Source organism: Lissotriton vulgaris, chromosome 10 (assembly GCF_964263255.1).
Source record: "Lissotriton vulgaris chromosome 10, aLisVul1.2, whole genome shotgun sequence".
NCBI classification, from domain to species: Eukaryota; Metazoa; Chordata; class Amphibia; order Caudata; family Salamandridae; genus Lissotriton; species Lissotriton vulgaris.
Window position 1 is genome coordinate 200814546 of NC_141698.1, and position 23724 is coordinate 200838269.

The window sequence follows — 23724 nt, forward strand, 5'->3', positions numbered from 1 at the left end:
CCAGGAGATCTGCAGGCTGAAATATAGAAAGGCACTGTATAATGATAACAGTTTCATCCTATCAAACCATACCAAATTAGTCAAAATCAAGAGTATTTCCCACTTGGAGTCTCATTGATCATAAATGTACTCCTTTTATTGGAATTGATAGGTCTATAGTGGAGCTAATTTACCAATAATTTAAGACAACTACCTTGAATGGATCTGGCAGAACAACACTGAAAAATCCATTAAAAGGAAAACTAGAGCGTTAAAATATTGTTTGCAGGGTTATCCAATTCTCAGTGGCAGCCTTTTAGTCTGCCTGATAAAGAGACACATTTTCCTTACAATAACTTGTATCCCAGAAAACTATCACTCACAGGGCAGAGAACTGATCGAATTGGTACATGTTACTAATATGTTTTTACTTTGAGTTTTTATAGAACACTCAAAACTCGATTTGCCACCTAAAACTGGTGAAAAGGCAGAATGAAACAAAAAACACAGCAATGGAATAACAAGCTGAAGCAGAAACAAGACACAGATTAAATCATGCAGCCGGCATCTGAAAGGCTGTAGAAATGAAAATTCTCTGATGGATCCTTAGACAGCTTTTGAACTTTAGGTAGCCTTTTTCCAAACTCAGTTGTTGAGGGATGGAGTTTGAAAGAGAGGTGCCCTAGGTGGTCTTTGAGCTTGAGTCTTGCTGTGTCATTTAACATTTGCCAATCAAGTTCTTGAGGAGGCTCCTGAAGATGCTTTTACAGACTTCTAGATGGAATAAACCCACTCTACAGACTAGCACAATGTCTACTGACCCTACCCACATAGCCTTTACCCTTTTGTTGTCCAAAAGCTTAAAGGTAAGTGAATTACATTTTACAACACACTCACCTTTGAAAATCAGTCAACACATCAACATGACATACTATAACATAACACAACACAATATGACAACAAAACTCTGCCTTATTTGATCTCCTTGACACCCAATACTTAAAGTTTCAAAATTGGTGACTGAGGGGGACTACTTTATCTCTCCTTTATACAAGAATTTAGATGACGCTTCTCCATCTCTCTCAAAGTAACCTCCATTTTATGACTCTGAGGTAAAATGACTTTAGAAACAAGAGGGAATATACAGATTTTTAGTATCAACCCACTAGTCTTTTTAAGGGTCAGCAAAAAGTTCAATGTTAATATAGTTTGGCAATTCTCTATTTGACAGAATTTAGAGGTTAGACAAACGTGCTTATTCTACAATGCATTGAACTGAGTCCCTGGCCATGCTCCCACATCCCCCATATTCATCCTGGTGTCTTATCCCTGCTCAAGGCTAGTAGCACACCTGCCACTCCCCAGCTACTCTTGGGACATGCCTAGAGAAGTCATTCTGGAAACAAGTTGCCGAACAACAAGCTCAAATAACAATATCATGGATGCCCTATTACAGATTAAGATGTAGGCACATTATATTCCCCCTGTTCTAGCCCTGTGAGCAAGGATACGGCTACTGGTCTGGCCAACGCTTCCCCACATGCCTTGTCAACCAGCTATATATTTAATATTTACATTTGCTGCCCTATGTATGTGTGTAGGCTTCAGAAAATGTGTTGAAACACTTACAATCTGTCTGGGAGTGACACAGAAGGGATAGTCTGAGGGAACACCTTCATGTGCTCGAAGAATTACAGAAATGAGCTTCTTGTTCTTTGCTCCTGGTGCTCCTTCTTCAGGAACATCTTGCTCTTCATAATCCTCCTCTTCTTCATCCTCATATTCTTCTGCATGCTAAAAATACACAAATATACTTCACAATTAAGCAGGGGAAAAATAATCTAACCACAAACTGGAAAAAATAAACAATTTCCCACACTGCTGATTGGATGAGTTCTAACACAGGATTCAACACAGGATACCATGCGTTTTATAATGTTTTGTGAGCATTTTAGCTCCATGAGGAGAAGGTTTTAAGTCCTATTTTGTGCAAGTTAGACCTGCCTAACTATATTTGCAGATGTTAAATAACCCCTGGGAGATTTGTTATGTTTCAAACTTATTGGGGGCAGCTTTTAGACATAGAAAGAAACAGTGATAGGAATTTTAAATTGTTGACCTGTTTTTTCCAGCTGTGCAAAATCAGAAAGATCAGCCATCTGCTCAACCACGCAGCACTGATACAGGTAGTGATTGCCTTGGTACATTCACACCTAGATTTTGCCAACTCAATCTACCTCGGCATGCCACTTTACTTATTAAACGTCTCCAGTTGGTCCAGAACCAAGTTACGAGACTGATCCACAAGCAACCAAGATGGCAATCGGACAGACCCCTACTACAAAAACTCCACTGGCTCCCCATTCCCCAATGCGTGGCATTCAAATCAAATCAAATCAAAATGAGCTTTATTTGAAAAATTAAAATCATAAAAGCTTACACATAATCCAACAATACATCGTCATACAAAATATAAAAAACTCATTTTATGTACATCCGTCATTAAAAGACTTCTAAAAGAGTTGAGCTTGTAGTGATGAGAATTTCATTTTTCCTTTCGATAAGTATTCCAGAACCTATATCCCACAAGTCAGTTGTTAACAGCTTTCCTAGTCCTCAAGACGTTCTTTAGAAAACCCACCATAGAACCAATACAATAGTAATTTTCGAGCATCTGTAAATATATAAAAGCGGGGCGACGCTTCGCAGCAAAGACTTATGCGGGGGTGATTTTCAGCTTGGAAGACCGCAGGACTACAGGTCCCAGGCATCTACGGGGGCACACAGCACCTGGCCAGCCCTTGCCCCGCCCGCCTGCAACAACGATACATTGGACCAATCGATCCGCTGTGCGGAACACGGGCGGACGTGCGCCGGGCTAAGCCTGGGCAAAGGGCGGGCCGTCTGTGGCTGTCCGGGGCCGGACGAGGCCGGGCTGGGCCATCCCCCTAAGCACCATCAGAAGGTGAGAGTCATTGTTACACCATGGGGAAACGTACAGCATTAACTGGTTCTAAACCCTTTACTGTGACCACCATTGAAAGTATGCTTGTAGAGGCTGTGGACATGGTCTCGGCTGAGATTGAGTTAACCGAAAGAAGACTCTGTATGAGCCTACCGGCAATCCATAGACACTCACTGGGCGGAGCAGAACAGAGAGCAGAACAGGGTAACTTACCTATGCCTTTTCCACTGTCCTCAGAAGTCCTGATTACCACCCCCAGCCAGTGTGATATGTTATCCAAGGGCCTCGAGACTGAGTCTGAAATCACTAATCGAAGGAGCAAGGAAAAGGAAGACCGGTTTAATAGCCTGCTACATAGACCTGAAATCCGCCTTCGACCGAGTTCCCAGAAAACGATTATGGGAAAAACTGGATCTCATGGGTCTCCCGCCGGCACTAACGGAAACAATAATGGCTTTATATAGCGGAACATGGGCTAAGGTAAAACTGGGTGATGGAAGAAGAATATCTGCAGAACAAAAAATAACTAATGGCCTTAAACAAGGCTGCGTGCTCTCCCCAAGCCTTTTCAATATATATCTGGCCGATTTGAAAGATCAACTCAAGAATGTTAATGGACACCCGCCTAAACTGGCCAATGAAAGCATCCAGTGCCTCCAATATGCGGACGACATTGTAGTTTTAAGCCAAACTCCAATAGGCCTACAAAGAGCAATATCGGAGCTAACAGACTATTTCGAGAGAGAAGGCCTGGAAATAAACATAAAAAAAACAAAGGTGGTGAGATTGACGGGCACCAGTGGAAAATCCTTCAAGTGGCCAACAAAAGGAAAATTCATCGAGGAAACAACTGCTTACAAATATCTGGGGGTTACAATAAGTAAAAACATGTCCCTCGCAGATCATAAAAGAACTATCGCCGCAAAAGCACAAGCACTGAGTTTTGCTTACAAAGTTCTGCAAAAGAAATTGCAATGTCCATCATATGACCACCTGTTAAAAGTAATGACAGCCCAAGTCCTACCATCCCTCTCATATGGACTGGAAATATGGCATGGGAAAGAAGCAGCTATTCTAAACGCACTCCAGACAAGAATATACAAAGCTGGTTTTCATATACACAAAGGAGCAGCCCCTGCCCAAATAAGGCTAGAATTTGGTTTGCAAAATCAAATATACCAAAGGAAAACAGCCCTAGTGAAATGGTGCTGGAAATTGAGATTATCGGAAATAGGATCTTTAAACAATTTATGTTGGCAAGAAATTAAAAAACAATATGACCAACAGGAACCCAACTCATGGGGCAATGATCTGCGAGCATCACTAGACACCCTTAAAATAGTGGAGATCTGGAACAACCCACCGGAAACAACGTCCTTTAAAAAAACTTGCAAGCTAAATGCAAAAGCCTTATCTCTGGTAGAAGATAAAAAGACTTTGGCCAAACGTCGACACGCATGGACCATTCTAAATTCGTACAAACGATTAAAACCTCAACCCTATCTTACTGCGCACTTCCGGTTATCATTAAAAATAAAATTCATGGCCTTCAGAATGGGCGACCATTTCTCAAAAGACTTGATCCCGTCATGGAAGGTCACACACCAGGAACGAAGATGTAGATTATGTGATTATCACAGTGAGACCTTGTGCCACCTCCTGTGCACGTGTGAGTCTTCTAAAGAAGAAAGGAAAATTTTACTGAAACCAATTTTTAATATGCTACAGATCCGTACCTGCAGGCAAGCTGTGACCAGCTGGATGGGAGCAGGTTCAAACATTCTAATCTGCCGCGGGGTAAAGTTCATGAATTCTGTAGAGACCCAGCTTCAAAAAGCAGAATTAGACCACCGACAATGACTGGGTTAGTTTGTAAATGAAAAAACGAGAAAAGACATTTTTAACTAAAGGATCTTTTAAGTGTTTGCTATCTTAAATTGTTTTTGGATATGTATGCTTTATGGTTATGAAATACCAAATAAAGTAAGTTTTGACTGACTGAGTCTGAAATCACCGATGCTGATACAGTCAACATGGTATCCCAATCGGGATCGCAAATCGATGTCAGCAGCGGGGACTTGTCCACTGCTACCACGACTACCAAAATAGTGGGGGGAAAGAGGAAGAGAGGAGTAACCAAACCTACTATTAGCAAAAGGAAACAGCCGGCTCGCTCAAAAACTCAACCCACCCCACAAAATATGTGGAAACGAGGACCGACTGCTGTTACATCGGGCGCAACGGAGCAAACACCGAATGATAATACCGTGGACTTGACCACAGTTGCAGATGGTATCAATCCGGCCCATACACAAACTGATGATATGATTACATATGGCATACAGGGAAGACTGGGGGACTTTTTAATTGATACCATAACGGATTCAGTTTATGATTGATTAAAAACATTAATAGATAAACAATTTAATGCTTTGTTTAAACGGTTGGACAGATTGGAAAATGTGGTTAAAAAACCTGAAACAAAGAAAAATAATGTCACCATTGCTGATAAAATTATGGGGGGCAATAAACAAATGGGAGAAACTGTCCAGGGCATGTTAAGGGCAAGTGGTACCTGTACACCCCCAATTGCTAACGCTGCTTGTGACAAGCGTGGCAATTCCAAGGATATTCACCCTCCTAAATCTACCCCCATTTTGATGCCCTTACCAAACGCAGTAGTAGTTGGTAATGGGACCTTTAGTATTAGTCAGCCACGGATCCCAGTGTCAGCTTCTTCGCATTATCGGTCTCAGTGCCCATAGGTGGAGCAACTGCTCCGAAAGATATTCATATTTTGGCTAAAGATGTCCTTAATTTACCCCCAGAAGCCTGCCCATACGTTGTAATCCTAGCTGGCGTCCCTCCCTTGAAGAAAGACCAATCGGAATCTTGGGAACAACTTAAAAACAAGAGTACTGATTGGTCAATAAAATATAAAGGCTTAGGGATTGAGTACGCCAATGATATTTTAATGGTGCAACGTGTAGGTTGGGTGGGGTTTTCAGAAAAGAATATCCCAGGTGATTGTATAATTATAAATTTTAGGTGCCCCCTTTAGTGAAATGGCTATTGCAAGCTCAAGTTAACTATAATACTTTCCCAACCCGTATACAATCCTTACCATTGGGCTTTTTTTACAAACCCCCATTAGGCCCATGTAACCCCCCTATACCAACATGGAACACACAGAATCGGTTTACTGTTTTGTCTTGCTCAGAAGGCCCACGCAATTCCTTTACGCCAACATGGAACTTACAGAACCGGTTTACTGCGCTGTCCAGTTTTGAGAGCCAGGAATGACTACCTAACCATCAATCCTCTATTATATCTGAGACAGCAGATCCCTTAATAACATGTATAGGTGCTAGCGAACCCACAATTCCAGATCTGAATCTAAATGTTCTAAGCTGGAATATAGCAGGGTTAAGATCTAAGCTGAATTCCACAGAGTGGGTTGACTTGGTTAGTACTTACGACATCTTGATGTTCCAGGAGACGTGGTGCACAAATGAATTGTTTTTAGAAGGGTTGGTGTGCCATAATAGTATTGTAGATAGACCAAAAACAGGTCGACCATGTGGGGGGTTATCAACATGGTTAAAAATATCGGCTGAGGGCAGTATAAAACCTGTAATGACAAACAATATAAATTTCGAAGCCATTATTTACACACGGGGGCCTCGATAGGTTTAATTAATTTTTACAATAATGATTTTCCGTCACTACCAAATAGAAATTTTATTAAATTGTTTGAATTTATCGATGAATTAAATGATGAACAGAGGTATGGCAAAATAGATGGAATACTCTTAGCTGGGGATTTTAATGCTCGATTGCTTAGTGCTATTGATAATATCATCATTACCCCAGTTAGTGTGAACCCATGCAGAAGAGGGGAGGAACTTTGCAATTTTCTATCCCCCCGTAATTTGATTAATGTAATGGAAAAGGCTGGTGTAAACCCAACTGAGGGGCAATTGCCTACCTATAGAAGACATGGATGTTCATCCATCATAGATTATGTTTTTATATCATCCTCATTCGAAAATATTTTGGTAAAGGCTGAGGTTTTATGTACTAGCCAAGGCGCTCATAACCCCATTTTAACAACAATTAGACTTTGTTCTAAATTCATTGCACAAAGGGAAATAGGGGCTAAAAACTTGGTGGTATCTACCGACAAGCTCAGGCTGATATGGAAGGGGATAGACAATAAAGCCCTCCTTGTAAGTATGATAAGAAAGTATCCCGCACTTGTAGATATATGTTTGTCAAGCAGCTCCACAGGTAGGGAGATTATTGAGGCTTTCAGTGGTTTATGCACCAGCATTAAACTTATAATCTCTAAATCTATTACTAATATAAGCAAGAATCCCAGGTGGTTTGATAGCTCTTTTACGCGGACCAATAGAGATCTGCGTGAAGCATTAGCGGCTTCACCCAGGGATATAACTCTAGTTAGATCATTAAGAGCCTGCTACAAGAAAGCTACTAAGACACGCTCAGATGAGTTATTGAAAGTACGCTGGGATAATCTAGCCAAGGCTGCCTCCTTAAAGGATGCAAATGGATTCTGGAAGGAAGTTAAAAGCATGAGGTCCATGGATACAAATATTACCCCCATAAGCTGTAACATATCTAGTGAGTTATGGGAGGAGCAATTTGCTGGAATTTATACAGCTTCCCCAACTACCAGCAATAATATTTGTACCCAAGTCTTAAATGTCACTATAAAAATATCTGAAGTTGAAGAGGCTATACAAGAAAGTCTAGGGAATAAAGCACCTGGCCCGGACGGGCTATCTATTGATCTTATAAAACAGGAACCGGACTTTTGGGCTCCCCTTTTGTGTAATGTTTTTAACCCCTTCGCTGCTCATGACGAGCTCAGCTCATCATGAAGCACGGTTGAGCTGTGCTTATGACGAGCTGAGCTCGTCATGTATAATGGTATTCAAAGAATGTTAGCACAGGAGGGGAAAACCATTAGTTGCCAAGGTGTTAATAATTTGACTAATGCAACCATCCCTAGCACTTGGTCGACTAGTATTATTGTGCCCATTTTTAAAAAAGGGGATCGATCCAACCCCAGCTGTTACCGCTCTATCTCTTTGATAGATAACACCTTGAAGATCCTGGGCAGGGTTGTCTTTAATAGAATTAGGAACTGGGCGGAAGACAACCATATTCTAAATTGTTGCCAGCTGGGCTTTAGAAGCAATGTTGGAACTGTGGAACAGTGCCTAAATTTGAATCTTATCCTGGGGAAATATACGGTTGCACAAAAAGCTCCACTGTATTTGGGTTTTATGGATTTATCCTCAGCATTTGATTTTGTTAACTGATCACGTTTATGGGAAATTCTTTTAAATTATGGGTTGGATGAGGTATTGGTTTGTTTTTTGGCGTATTTGCACAGGAATCTGAAGGCACGGGTGAGGATAAGTAATGACGGGGAAGTTTCTGGGGACATTACCATCGGCCGAGGGGTCAGACAAGGTTGTGTTCTGGCCCCCTTGCTTTTTATCCTTTATATAAATGAATTACATAACTCCCTGTCAAAAATGTCTAGTGATGTACCCAAAATTAATGGCAAACTACTGCCCGTGCTTTTATACGCAGATGATGCGGTTCTTATGGGTCGCACGCCCAATGCACTTTGCACTTTAGTCATGGGATTTGTGTCCTTTATTGCAGATCTTGATCTTTGTACAAATTTTTAAAAGTCTTATATAATGAGCTGTGGGCTGAAAAAACACTGTATTAAATCAATTTCAGCGGGCAGCGAAATTTTGACATGCACTAGCACTTTTCCATATTTGGGCTTAGTTTTCTCAGAATCTGGTTCATGGAAAGCTCACACGGCCCATGGAAGAAGTAAAATTACTAAAGCGGTAAATTCTATTATCAGTCTTCGGCAACCAATACAATCTGAGGCAGTGGTACCATTGATTCATATATACAAATCACAATGTGTACCAACAGCTACTTATAGTGCCGAAGTCTGGGGGCATGCGAATTGTAGTGGGATTCAAATTGAAGAGAACAGATTCTGTAGGAAAATTCTTGGTGCGCTAATATCATCTCCCAATTATATATGCCAAAAGCAATTGAATTTACAATATGTGGAGGATTTTATTAGGTCACGATCAGCGATATTCTGGTTGAAAATATGGCAGAATCCATCGGCAATTTTAACAAGAGAAATAATTATAGATTGCCTCAAGTGCGACAAAGGTGGCTGTACACCCTGGCTAGCCGCAGTAAAAAATAGTTTAGCTAGCGTGAACATGGAGTACATTTTTTCAAGCCTATTAGCAGCAGAAGGTATAAATATAAGATCAGTCAGGGGGGCACTTTACAACTTGTTTTGTAAAGAAAGCAAGATATTGAGCATCCTAAACCATCGATTGATAGATACATGCCCCTTTTGGAGACGCCAAGTACCCAACATCATATGCCACCACAATATCTTAGGAAGAATATGGGTAGATGGAAAAGGAGTCTACTCTTTGCCTCAGGGATGGAAGTATTAAATATTCACTCTGCTTTCCAATAGGCTTTAATAATAATTTAGAGCAATTGAACTGCCCCTGTGGCACTGGCAGCAAACAAACTCTGATACATTTTTTACTTTTTTGTAAATTTTATGTAAGATATACTAAACAGTACCTCGGCCCATATTTTAAAGCTCAGGCTATTATGGACTTTGAATTTGCATATCTTGAAATATTAAAACTAGGAAGCGATGATCTGATTTTTCGAGTAAGCACATTCCTCCAGGCTGCAGTATGCTCTTGTGCCGCAATGTATGAATTTTAATGTTGTATGCACTCATTACTTTGCTCAATCATTATTTTAACTTGTTGTAGGTTGCCCCAGTGTATAATAATTTTGGGATTCATTCAGCAGATATTGTTGCTTCATTGAATATCAATGCATTTTCATGTAAATTATTGCTGACTTTGCACAAATTTATATAAAATCGTTTGCCTTGCCAAGCCTGAAAGCACATTATCGCACTTTACCTGAAACCTTTGGTTGATTTGCACAAATTGTTCCGAATTATATTTTGCACAATGCCATTTAAGCTGCTATCCCTCAGGCCCATCCAACCGTTTTTATCATGTTTTTATTTCTGTATTGTGTGTTTGTATTGGATGATAATGTATATTTATATGTTTTTAACATTTATTGTATCTGTTTTGGATGTGATGAATTGTACTTTTATGGATATTCTTACCCGAATAAAGATTATTTGATTGATTGATTGAAAAGCGGGGCGACACTGTCTCCATCTGCCCTGAAGTAATAGAGGTATTAACCATCTTCTTCTCTCATTTTTATACAACTTACAGAATAGGACCACGTGCATAGTGCTTTGCCTGGATACATTATTGCAGGGGCATTGGCACAATTCCCTTGACCAGTCATTTACGGTTTGGTATGTAATTAAATAATGAAACGTCCCAAACCTAAATCTGGTCAAAAGGTATCTGTCATAGCAACTTTGAACACAAAGCAGATATGGTTGAATAGATATAGTCGTAAGGGTCAGTTGATGGCTAATCACCGTAGGTTTGTTCAACTCTAATGCTAATCTGTTCTCTTCTAAGTGGGACATAGCCATTTTTTAAAAATCTTTACGCTTTATAAGGTTCATACAGTTGGGCTTAGTATAATATTCTATATGACCGATATCCTGCATAATACTTTTAACATATTTCAACCATAAGTTTTTTTGGACCATATCTAATCTCATAGAGTCCCTGATTATCTCTCTGTTTAATCTTGCGTTCTCTGTGGTCCAAATTCTGTGCCATAACAATACTGGCTGTACCTTAATCAAATCAGCAATTTGTACAACCCCCAGTTCTGAATGGCAACTAAAAACAGGGGCACTATTAGGAACACTTAAAAGGGATCTCAGGAAGGTGTTTTCTATACGTTGAATTATGTTGCAATCTTGGTAACCCCAGATTCCTGCCCCATAGATCGCTATACTCACACACCTTGCTTGATATATTTTTATTAAAATTTCTGGGGGCCTTTTCCCCAATTTTTTAGCAAAGTTAAAAAGTGCAGCGATAGACTTCATAAAGAGTAGGGACTTAGCCTTTACTGCTGGAGCCCAAGAGCCCGATCTATCGAAAAGCACTCCGAGATAGCTAAATGCAGGTGTAATTTCCACCTTGCTTCCCCCCGCCTGGAAGCTTCTGGTTTTGTTTCTACTCCAGCCACATGGCATCACAAAACTCTTTTTGGCATTTAATTTTAGGCCAAGGGTGTCCATAAAATTTGTATAAAAAGAGAGGGCCCTTTGTAGTCCTATTTGAGTGCGGGACATGAGGACCGCGTCGTCCGCGTATAGGAGGGATGCGATAGGACGCAAGTTCACTGTTGGAGGGTCTCTAGTGTTTGACACCAACTCCTGTTCTAAAGCATTTGTATATAGAGAGAACAGGAGTGGTGCCAATACGCATCCCTGCCTAAAGCCTCGTTCAACTTTAAAAGAGGCGGTACACTCACCCTCAATACCATACCGGACCTTTGCGGTAGCTCCTGTGTATAGTTGTCTAAAATACTGAATTAAAACAGGCTCAACTTTCAATTCGTTCAAAACCCTCCATAATTTCTTATGGACCACACAATCAAAGGCCGCTGAAAGGTCTACAAAGGCCAAATAAAAATTTCCACCTTTCACTCTGGCATATTTATCAATTAAAATACTTAAATTCAAAATCTGCTCATTTGTGCCTAGATCAGTTCTAAAACCATATTGGACATCACTTAAAATATTATTTTCTTCGGTCCATCCCTGTAGTTTTTCGAGAACAATCCTGCCCGAAACCTTCATCAAAGAGTCCAACAAGGATATCGGGCGGTAGGACGCAGGGTTCTCGCGTTCCCCCTTTTTGAAAATGGGTACTATAATGGATTGGGACCATGTAGTTATAAAACCTTTTTCGCAACAGGCCTGTAAAACTCTCATTAAAATGGGTCCCCATACCTCCAAGTTCGATTTGTATAAGTCAATCGGTATCCCGTCGGGACCAGCTGCTTTGCCACTTTTACTTGCTTTAACTGCCATTACAACATCATTTAATGTAAAGTCAAATTTAGTGGGTAAGAAGGGCTGTTGTGTAGTCGCTAATTCTGAACTCTTGACGATGTCATCGTTTGACTTCTGTCTGGCATAAACTTTGGAAAAATAGTTTATCCAGACCTGTTCTTCTATTGCCAATTCAATGCTAGGTTTGTTTGTTTTATTGGCGAGGAAAGGTGCGTGTACAGTGGCCCAAAGTTTTGTGCTATTTTTAGACACGGCAGCCTCAAGGAGGTCTGTCCAGGCTTTTTCCTTTAGCTCCAATAGCCTATTTTTTCGGGTTTCCTGATACGATTTTCTACACTCCCTTATCGTAGGTATATCTCTAACCTCACTGTGTAGTGCCGTCTTTAACCTGCCGTAGCTACTGGTGCAATTTTTATCGAACCATCCTTTTTTTGTGTTACGAGTGCCCTTTGAAAATTTAAACAGAAACGTTCTAACCACCTCGGTAATATTTTTAAAGGCAGTTAAGACTTCTTCGTGGGTTGGACTATCGCTAAGGCATTTTAGTATTGGGTCCAATGCTTTAGCTATTAATTCATTACTTAGTTTTAAGCTATCCCTGCTTCCCCAATGGATAGCATAACCATTTTTTTCCCTAGCGTTATGTCACGCACCCATGCTATCTTCTTAGCGGTGTTACTACGTTCCCCACTTTGTGTTTTTATATTCACACTAATTGGCCGGTGGTCGCTCATAACGTTTTGATGAGTAAAAAAGGCCTTCACATGGCTCGCATAGCGATTTGGGATAGTAATGAAATCAATTAATGACTACGCTCCTCTCCCTATAAATGTGTAGTCAAACTCAACCATGGGCACGCATATACAGTTAAAAAATCCCAGGTCATGTTTAAACATGACCTCGTTTAGCTGATCGCCTTTTGTAGTGTGTATAAAATGAAAGGAAGGATCGAAGTTGTCCAAAGTTAAGCCACACTTTCCACCACCCGCCAACGGACACAAGCTCGTGTTAAAATCACCTCCCCAAATGGGAATGGTTTCAACGTTAACATTTAGTTCAGATTTGGCAATGTCGTGACACAGCTTTCCTAAAACAGAACCTAAGTGATTTAATTCAAAGTTATTATAGAAATGTACAAGAAACAATGCCTTATTAATATCCAGCTGAATGAGGACCGTTTGATAAAAAATTTCGGAACTAACCAAGGCACTCTTATGAGTGGCCAACCTATTCGAAATGTATACACATAAACCACCTTTCAACCTACCACTAGAAGATTGAATTGCTGGTGTATGGTATGTCTTAAATCCATTTATGTGTAAACTTTCTAACGTCCAAGTTTGTTGTAGGCAGAGGACATCATAGTTACCAATAAAAGTTAACCAAGCCTGATCATTCGTCTTGTTATTTAAGCCCGCCACGTTCCAGAACAAGATTCTACATAACCCTACTAGATTTTCTTCTAGGGACTGGGCACCACTAATGTTAACTGGAGTACTTTCTATTTCTACCACCAAATCAATTTTCCGCGCAGTCTTAATAGCAGGATTAGCGGATTTCAATAAGAGTCCAGAGGGGCTGCTACTCCTTATGGTTAGATGTCAATCAATCCCATCCAGGGAACCAAGGGGGCCGAATCTATTTGACACAGATACAGGGTATGCTGTTCCTCCCTGTTTCCCATCTAACCTATCATCATTAGCCAGGGTGTTAAAATTATGGGTCCGGTAGAAAAAACCCCAGGGGTGGCACTAGAATGTTGCTATCAAAGAAATTTGACCTATATAGTCTTGTTAGGACTTCCCTAACTAAGGCCTGTGCACCCAGCGATTGCACTATACAGTCCCCTTCGTAGGTTTTATCACATTTGCCAACCCATGCTACCCTCCTCACCATCTTAAATTCTTTGAAGAGGTCATTTGTTAGATCTGTCCTTTTACCCAACCAGTTAATTGTTTTATTTCTCAGTGCGGACCAGCCTTCTTCAGTGTCTAGGGGCAGTTTGGGGACATCAGCTAAGATAATTGTGTAAGGTGTTGCCGCTGGGGGAAGATTCGGTGTTTGTATTTTATCAGACTCATCGTTCACCTTTTTCCCCCCTCTACTGACATTTGTTCCTACCCTTTGTTGAGCCCCCGATTTCTGGCCCTCCCCACCTGAGATTTTATGTTGAAATCTTTCTACTACTGGTGGGGGGGTATTCACACAAGGGGAAGAAGTAGTTATACATTGGTCATAACACACACCCCGTATATCAGCTTCAGCGGTTTTCTTGTTCCTCAAGCTAATCGTGTCAATAATAGTATGCCTTTCCGGTTGCCCCATAGTTCCCAGAGGTTTCTGTTTTAATGCGCCAATCCCTATTGCGTTCTTCTGGTGGTCCCCAAGAAGTTTCCCTACATTGATTTCTATCTTGTCCAGCCTAGATCTAATAGAGTTGATTGAGTCCAACATAGATACTTCAAGGGTTTTTATGGCTAGAAGTATCTCTGCTGCGTCACTGGGGACTATAGTTGCTATACTTCCCCCATTTAGTGTATCCGGATCCCTCTGTGTTTTGTTCCTGCCCCCACATATTTTTGCATACGACCTTTTAGACTGGATGGTAGTGGGATTTGAGGTGCTAGTTGGAGTGGGATGGATTAGAACAGGAACCCCAGAGTTGATGTTTACTGCCCTTCCTTTAGGCGAATTACAGCCTTTTTTCTCTAGGATTACCTGTTCTGTTTCCGCATTATCAGCTAAAATGTCATCATCGATTTCCTGAACGCACCCATTATTAATTTCGGCATGGCTATTTGAGTCTGATATCTCTATCCTCTCTGTTTCTATAAGGCTTGCTTCACATGTCTTTTTATTCACTGTGACCTGTTGTTGTTGTGGGGGCGAGATGACAGAATCATTATTTATGTTTTCCTCCACAGAAATGATTTGTCTCTCAATATCTCCCACTGCCCCTGTTAGATAGTTCAATAGAGACATGTTGACTTTCATATGTTTACTAGGGACTTTAGATATATGGCTGGCTATTTGCTTTCTTTTTCTCATATTTGTCTTACTGCTAAAGGGTGTAGTTCACGGAAAGTTAGCTCAACACAATATAGCCCCTTATAGTCCTATTACTGCCAAGTGTCCCTAAAGGAAAAATACTTCCTAAACTGGAAGTACAGGTCCCATTAAAAAGCCAGTATTATTAAAACATATCAGTTAAATTTTATATAAAAACTAAGAAAGAGCCTAGCGTGTTCAAAAAGCAAAGTGCAAATTAGCAATGTCCAATTTGACTAGCAGCCTGAGGACTCTTAAGTACCTCCGTGCAATACAAAGTGCAAATTAGCAATGTCCAGTATGACTAGCAGCCTAAAGGCTCTTAAGTGCTTCAACACGTTATTGTAGAATAACAGGAGTCCACGTGCCAATAAGTTTCCAAGTCGCGGCAAAATTACAGTACCTTATTTGTTGTTCAGTATTTGTCCCGTTTCTAAACGTTGGAGGGATGGCCCAGCCTGTCCTCTTCCGGCCTAAGACCGGCGCGTACGGGCCCGCCCTTGGCCCTGTAGCCCTTTTGTGCACCTCCTGGTGCTCTCGCTATGTCCGGCGAGGTTTCCGCGTGGGCTGCTGGGTAGTGTAGTCTCCTTCCGGCAGCCCCCGGCAATAACGGCAAACAGGAATCTCCGGGCACCAGCACGGCGTCAAGAACCAGCCCCGGCAACTGGTCAGGAAGGTAAGCTGGGGCTAACTATCAGAGTTCCACCGACGGCTCGAAATCACGGTCTACCGCACTGCGGGAGCCCTTTTGAGCACCTCCTGGTGCTCTCGCGATGTCCGGCGAGGTTTTCCGCGTGGGCTGCTGGGTAGTGTAGTCCCCTTCCGGCAGCCCCCGGCAATAACGGCAAACAGGAATCTCCGGGCACCAGCACGGCGTCAAGAACCAGCCCCGGCAACTAGTCAGTAAGGTAAACTGGGGCTAACTATCAGAGTTCCACCAATGGCATTCAAAACGGGTTGCTTAATTTTTAAGTCTCTATACTGCCGGATCCCTAAATTCATCAACTTCCTGTTATCTAGGTATACCCCCTCCTGCAACCTGCGCTCAGCCCACCTTCAGCTGTTAAACACCCTGCCTTCAAGTTAAAACGCCAGGGAGGATGTAGGTTTGCCTCCTTGGCTCCCACATTGTGGAACTCCTTTCCACTGGAGATCTGGTCTTGTAACAACTTCTTGAGCTTCAAAAAAATGCTCAAGACCTGGCTGTTTGGGCAAGCGCATGAGTAAACTCGCCCTGGTTCGACACACCCTAGAGCTAGCGCCATGAAACCATCCTGTGTACACGCGCTGTAGAAATTCTTTATAACATAACATAACATTGATCGATTTTAAACATTGATATAATCGTTTCTTTTATGAAATGTTTTCATATATATTTATGATTAGGTTATAGAGGAAAAGATTGATAGACGTATTTGTTACCTGATCTATGAATTATGAGTGATCCCCTTGATTCACTGTTTGTATGTGGCATATTTTATTGAACCCTAAATGTTTTAAAATAACTTTATGTGTTTTTCGTATGAAAATTGTTGTTTGTTGTGTACTTTTATGGCTTTTGTTGGCCGAATAAAGTGGTTTTGACTTTGACGTTGACTTTGAGTTCTAAGGTAAAATTGTGTTCTAAGGAGAAACCCATTTGTGTAAAAAAAAAAAAATATATATTTTATGGCAATACCAGAATAGTTAGTAGTTAAGATGTATGGTTAGTAAGCATATTCATTCTGTGGTAAGTGCAGCTTCCCATGATTGGCATGGTTACTAACTTAGAGAGTGAAGACCTCAGACAGCGGGATCTGACCCACAAAGTTGCTATACTGGGATGTTGGATCTTTCCATATGTCTGTGCATTTGCTTTCTTCATAGAGTGCAAAGTGACTTCTGGTGATTAACCATTTCCGCCCAGAGAACCATCATATGTTTCCATCGATCTTCTTGGGCAGCACTACCTCTACTGCTACTATTCCTCACCTTGCCTGAACAATCTTATCTACTGCATTCTGTGTGTAGGTATTTTTATTTGAACTGTGTTGATGTGGCAAAAGCTCCTAGAGTTAACTTACTACTTGCTTACAATTTAATGTGTTACATACCATTGTGGACTGTAAACTTCAAGCATCATGGGGACACCTCTTACGACCAGCACTATACTTACCTGTGACAAAGGTGTGTTGAAAGAGTGTATAGTGCTAGGATGCAGAGATTACTGGATATGCAATCACTAATTACCAAGTACATCGAACACCTGCACTACACAATTATGAGATTTTGCCCCAGGAAGGGGGAACAAGCATGTGAAACCAGATGTACTGGGTCCTTTTGTGCATGGTTATCCATAATTCTAGGAACAATTCGGCTACTATTTACCACAAGGTCTCACCTGGTTGTAAATGGGAACAGGAGGCCTATGCAGTGTGAGTGTGGGGAGTGTGTCTGGGGCAGAGCAGGCTGTGGGTCATCGGGTAGGGGAGTGCTGCACAGTTCACTGTCCTGTAGGAGTGTGTGCGGTGGGGGGTTGGTCTGCGCTTATGGCCACAATCCCTGCAAAGTCCCCAAGTGATTTTACTGGGTGTGTTTCTGTACCTGGTAAAATCGGGCCCAGTGTTCCTCTATAGGGTAATCCCATATGCAGGCACACCGGGGCAGTCATGATTGAGAGGGAGCGGTACCCCACTCAGGGATATTGACTGAACAACTTATAATTGCTCCCATACTCTGTGCCCTCCAGCCCTCCAGCTTATGACATATAATTGCTTGGGTGAACAAATTGCTGTCGCCATTTGGAGACTGCCCAGGACCGAGGTGGACAGACATAAGGATGTGAACGCATCCTCAGGCTTTTGTACTGGCAGTCATATTGCTATCACTGCCTTCTGGCAGTAAGGTTGTGCAAGGCTACTTTGTAAGTGCACAAGTATTGAGCTTGTTGTTATTCCGTGAGGGCCCTACAGTTTGAAGGTACGTGTTCTGCTGTGGGGGGTCTCTTTGAGAACACAGTACAAATATATCACACAGATAGGGAAGGTAGAAGGATTACAGTTGGCTATATCTCCCTTCCTGTCCTCATACATGTACATACCACAAAGATATAACCAATCATAAGAACTCAAAAGCAACCTGATAAATTATTCCAGAATACAGAAGCCACTACAAGAAACCACTATCGGGTACTGCACCAGAGGGTCTCCCGCCCATGCATATTCAACACAGCACAAATATTCATAACTAGAATGAACAGTGCCTTCAATGTTTCTACTGAACTCATTGTGCCAACTGAGGCATGTACGATAGCAGTGACTGCAATGGTGGTACAAACGTATTGTTTTATTTCAAATGTGGCTGAAGGAAGATGTTCATAATGGTGACAATACTCTTCATTTTGATTAGCTTTATTTCTTATATATACCACACATTCAACAATGATTACTGTATTTACTTGATATATGTAAGAGATTGGGTTGTTGGTTGACTGGAGTCAGGGCCGGACTGAGAACCAAAACCGGCCCTGGCAAAGTGCTCGGCCGGCCCCCTGGGGGTGCGACCGAGCCTTTTTGGCGGGGCCGGTTTTCGGACGATTTTATTACAGGGCCGCTTTTGCAGTAATGCTGCAAAAACAGCCCTGGGCCCAAAACCGGCCCCCACCCTTGCGGCGCACCGGGGGATTGCCCGGTGCCCACAACAGCCAGTCCGCGCCTGACTGGAGTGTTGGCCCTGGTCAAGCAGCAACCACAATCCTTGTCAGGGTAAGGCACAAGCCAACCCCAAATTACCCTGTGCTCACCCCTTGGTAGCCTGGCATAGAGCAGTCAGAGGCATGTGTAAAGTACTGTGCAACACTTCAAACAGTAAAACAGTGAAAACACACCACAAAAGAGTCCACAAAAGATTTATAAAAATAGAGTAATTTGTAATAAATAAAACAAGACTATAACAACAAAAATCCAATTAGTAAAACTGGAGATTTAAAAAAAAAAAGGTTTTTATTGAAAAGAGCGCCAAAAAGCATAAAGCGCCAACTGGGGATATCTGGTTGCACCGGACAGGGACAAAGTCACAAGTTCAGGTTGACCGTGATGTAGTGCGAGCTGGACCTTATTAGGCCAGCTGAACAGAGTACCTTAAATCCTCGATGCGGAGCGTTGCATGGCGTTGCGTCTAAGATGCGCCACGCAGCCGAAGCGATGTGTCAGTTCTGAGATGGGGTGAGGCTGCGGTGCAAGGCCCTGTGACATCATCACTGAGGATCCTGTCGACAGGGCTTGTGATGCAAAGTCCAGCATTGGGCATTAAGTACCAAACGGCGATTTGGTTCCGCGGAGCTGGGATGGGGAGTCTGGCGCTGGATGATGACTGCCGTTGATGAGAGGTGCGAGGGCCAGGGCGATAGATGCGCTGCAATGTCGGGGTGATGCGTTGGTTCCGAGGACTGCAGAGGCAATGTAGGTCTTTGCGACGGATCCAATCCATACAATAGCGGCGATGCATCTGTTTGGCTTGGGGATACACAGCTCAGCAGAGGCGATGCCTCAGTTCTGCTTGGGGATACATCGCGCAGCAGAGAAGATTTGTCAGTTTCACTGGCAAGCACTTTAGGCCAACTTCCAAGGGTCATGGCCTGGAGTGGTGATGGAGCAAGTATTTGCACGTTCAGCGACTTGCTTGTATCAAGAACCTCAAATAATGGTAATAAATTAATTCAACTTGTTTGTCTTACTAATATTGCACATTTACACTACACGGGGATGTCCCAGAGAAGCTTGCCTATGTGTTTACTAAACAGTAATAACGCTTGCCTTTAAAATGGTCGCTGCTTTGGGGGAATTTAGTCTGCGCATGTGTCAGTCATACCCATGTGATGTGACGCACTCGCAGTTCTGGAGGGAACTTGTTGCTCATGCGCAGTACTGCTAAAATGGCCGCTTTGTTTTCTCACATGCTCCGTGCTTGCATTGCCGCTTTTGCAAAGCTGTCTGTTGAGCCTAACTCCTAATGCTATAGTTATTATAAAGTAAGGGGTGTAGTATAGCCATTCACGGTATACAGTGTATTCACTTTTTCCTGTGTTTCTATTCTAAATTGTTTTCGCTTACTTTTCATGTATCATACTTCGTGGGCCTGAGAGGCGCTTGCTACTCCATATTTGAAGCTCCTATGGTCCAAGTCATGTGATGGGGGAAAAGAAAGTCATGCAGCAGTGGAACCCAGCCAGCTGGCAGCCGAAGCCAAGATGCTCCTGGGAACCGACCTGTAACCCAGCAGGAAGAAGCTGAACTGTACCTGCACTCGCAACATTTGTATAAAACCTACTGTGTACCCCATTGTTCTTTGTAAACCATACGCCATGGGAAGCTAGAATTTAAGGGGTGGGTACGAAAATGAATATTAAGCCTGAGAAAGTCTAAATTTTAGGAGGTACGATGACCTAACCTCCTCCTTTGCCCAATCAGAATTTAGGGAACCTTTCACTTGCAACATTTGTGGGTGGTACAATGACCCGAAAATAGTATAATTAGCCTAGGTTTAGCTAGAGAAATTGTCCGACTTGTCCGAATAGCTGACCTGTCACTGACCCAACGAACTCTATAGGTGAACGATACAGAGAGCTGCGGAGCACTCTGTCCGTATTTCCACAGACTCAGTTGGGGTTTGGAAGACCTTAAGTGCTGTCGAAGCACTTTGCTGGGAGATTCGAGAACCCAATGGGGGTTATTGGCAGATTCCTTGCAGAGAGGGGGTAGCGCAGGCGTTGCATCCGAAGCTGCAGGTGTTGGTCGTGCCCTTTGGTGAGCCCGGTCCTGATCCAAATCCTGGGGTTATCCTGTCCTGACTGTCCATGAGCTGTACCTGCTCGCCTACTGGCAACCTAAGTCCTTGAGGGTCCTTTCCCACCTTTCCCAACTGACCCGTGGCCAGGGTTAGTCTTCAACTTATCCTAGGTAAATATAACTAAGTGTGGGTGTTTGTCTATCTAAACTTCTCTCTCTTATCCCTCCCGAATAAAACTAAATTGCCCATGTCCTTTCCCTGTTACCTATAAATAAGGTTTTCGTGCAAACATTGTCTATTAGCATGTTCCATTCTCTTCCTACCCTTGGTCAAATATTGAATCGTTCACACATATAGTATGTTCCATTCTTACCCTCCCTTTAGAGAATAAGCACATCTGGATAAATCAAATTGCATAAGTTTCGTTTCTTATAAACCGTTAGTGAAACCCGAAAGTCTGCTTTGATTAGTATGTTCCCTTTTCTTTACCCGCCTTTAGTGAAGTTGTGAAAGTCTGCTGATCAAAATAGCGTGTTCCGTATTTTTTTCCCTTCCCTTTTATTTTTCCGATTTCTAAATGTTTCTTACTCTCAATCATAGCTATACCATCTTTTTAATTCTAGTTATTGACAGTTTGATCTGTGTAAATTTGTGGCTCATGGCATTAGATGATGAAGATAATTAGATAAAGGTGTTTAAAACTTCTTGCGTCTGTGGTTATTATAAAGTACACACCGTTATTTCAATGTTGCATGGTATTTTGGTGCTGTCTACTTAATCCCACAGCTAGCTCCTGATCCATTGTGATCTTAGGTACCTGTTACAAGGATTGGTGAGTCAGGTACACAGAAGTAGAAAGAAGTAAAACTGAATTACTGATAGCAGTGTGTAGGTTAACTGATCAAATACATATAAAGTATATACGTAAATTATTTTTATGGGCCCAACTGTGCATTGTGCTTGGTCGGGTGACCTGCGCGCTCTATCAGTGGCACCACTTGGCAAGGTAGACTCACAGATGGCAGAGTCCAGGTGCAAGGTTGTTTGGAAGCCTGTTATGTCCTTGAGGCTCAATTTAGGAGGCCAGCTAACTAGCCCTGATAGTCATTCTAGGTTCTGGGTTCAAGAGATGCAGGTCCAGTCGTACTCACCCAGGCAAGAAGGCAGCAGGTCAGCACAGGAGGGCAGCAGTGCCTTTAGAGCAGCAGTTTAGCAGAGTGGTAGTCCTTCAACAGAACAGCAGTCCTTCTTCCAGGCAAAGTATCCACAGGTCTAGAAGTGTACAGAAGTGGTGGTGTCTGGGGTCTTTCTTTAACCCTTTCGATGCTGATGACGAGCTCAGCTCGTCATCACCCACGGGTGTCGTGTGCTGATGACGAGCTGAGCTCGTCATGAATAGTGTACTATATCAATGTCCAGCACAGGAGGGGGAAATCGCCTAGCAGCCAAGGTGTTAATACACAGCTGTGCCTTTGAAGTGAGGAGAGGTTTCTACAGGCATGCATTTGAAGTGGACAGATGCCCTACCTTCCCTGCTCTGTCTTCAAGACTAACTATAGGGGCTATGCAGCCCTTTGTGTGGAGACAGTACACAGCCTATACAGGTGTAGGTCAGGCTGGGCCCAGCATCTCCCTCTTATCCTGCCAGTGATGGCCCACTCAGTTACACTTAAGCTCCCATTGCGTGTGGCTGTCTAGAAGGAATACGCAAAGCCCAACTACCAACTACACCCAGTCATGTGACCCGAGACAGGCTGCAGGCACCAAAAAAAACTAAGGGAAGAAGAAAATGGTAACTTTCTAAAGTGCCATTGTCAGAATTGCAATTTAAAATCAAAACGTCACCATAAGTTTGGATTTTTAAATTGTGATTCTAGAGACACCAAGGCAGCTCCAAAGTTATCCTATGGGAGAGCTGAACAAGTTACTTACCTTCGGTAACGCTTTTTCTGGTAGATACTATATCTGCCTGTGGATTCCTCACCTTGTGAATATCCCCCTTGCGTCAGCAACGTTCGGAAATTTTCTTCGTAGCACGCCGACGTGGGCGACGTCACAGGAGCACGGCATCGCGCGCGACTCCGTCTGACGTCACCGACCCCATATCAGGCCCACGCCGGCGTGATGACGTCAGTTCCGCCCTTTTTTCCGTGCCTTCGAGGCACACAGACGGACCAACGATAGCAAACATGCAAATATACAATGTACACAGTACATATAGAACTAAATCAATACAATAGTATTATAACCATATATACAGAAAGACCAGGTATAGCAGAGTGGACAACGGGGAGGCGGGTGGGTCAGTGAGGAATCCACAGGCAGATATAGTATCTACCAGAAAAAGCGTTACCGAAGGTAAGTAACTTGTTCTTCTGATAGATACATCTGCCGTGTGGATTCCTCACCTTGTGAATAGATTCCCACAGCAGTCCCCACTCCCGGAGGAGGGTGTCCACTCTGCTACACCAGGAAGTCTTGGAGGACAGAGCGCGCGAAGTGGCCATCCCTCCTCACCTCGGTATCCAAGCAGTAATGCTTCGCGAAAGTGTGGAGGGAGGCCCAAGTCGCGGCCCTGGAAATATCCTCAACAGGTACACCCCTAGACAAAGCAGATGTTGCAGACTTTGCTCTAGTTCAATGAGCTCTAATACCCTCAGGAGGGTCCTTACCCGCAAGGGAGTAGCAGATCTTGATGCACAGGATTATCCACCTGGAAAGAGTGCGCTTGTGCACCGCGCTGCCCTTCTTGCAGCCAGCAAAGCCAACAAACAGCTGGTCGTCCATCCGGAAGTCCTTAGTCCTGTCCAGATAGAAAGACACCGCCCTCTTAGGGTCCAGGCGATGCAGCCTCTCTTCCTCCTTAGACGGGTGAGGGGGAGGATAGAAG

The 23724-nt window shown here is 42.7% G+C and overlaps 1 protein-coding gene across 1 annotated transcript in view; it reads right to left on the reverse strand.

Moving 5' to 3' along the window:
* The window catches only part of DLEC1 (DLEC1 cilia and flagella associated protein), a 712951-nt gene that overhangs the window by 113602 nt on the left and 575625 nt on the right, over positions 1-23724 (reverse strand). The window contains exon 31 of the mRNA XM_086940885.1: positions 1609-1773. Within this exon, the coding sequence (XP_086797011.1) occupies positions 1609-1773 (165 nt within the window). The remainder of the gene's footprint in view (positions 1-1608; positions 1774-23724) is intronic.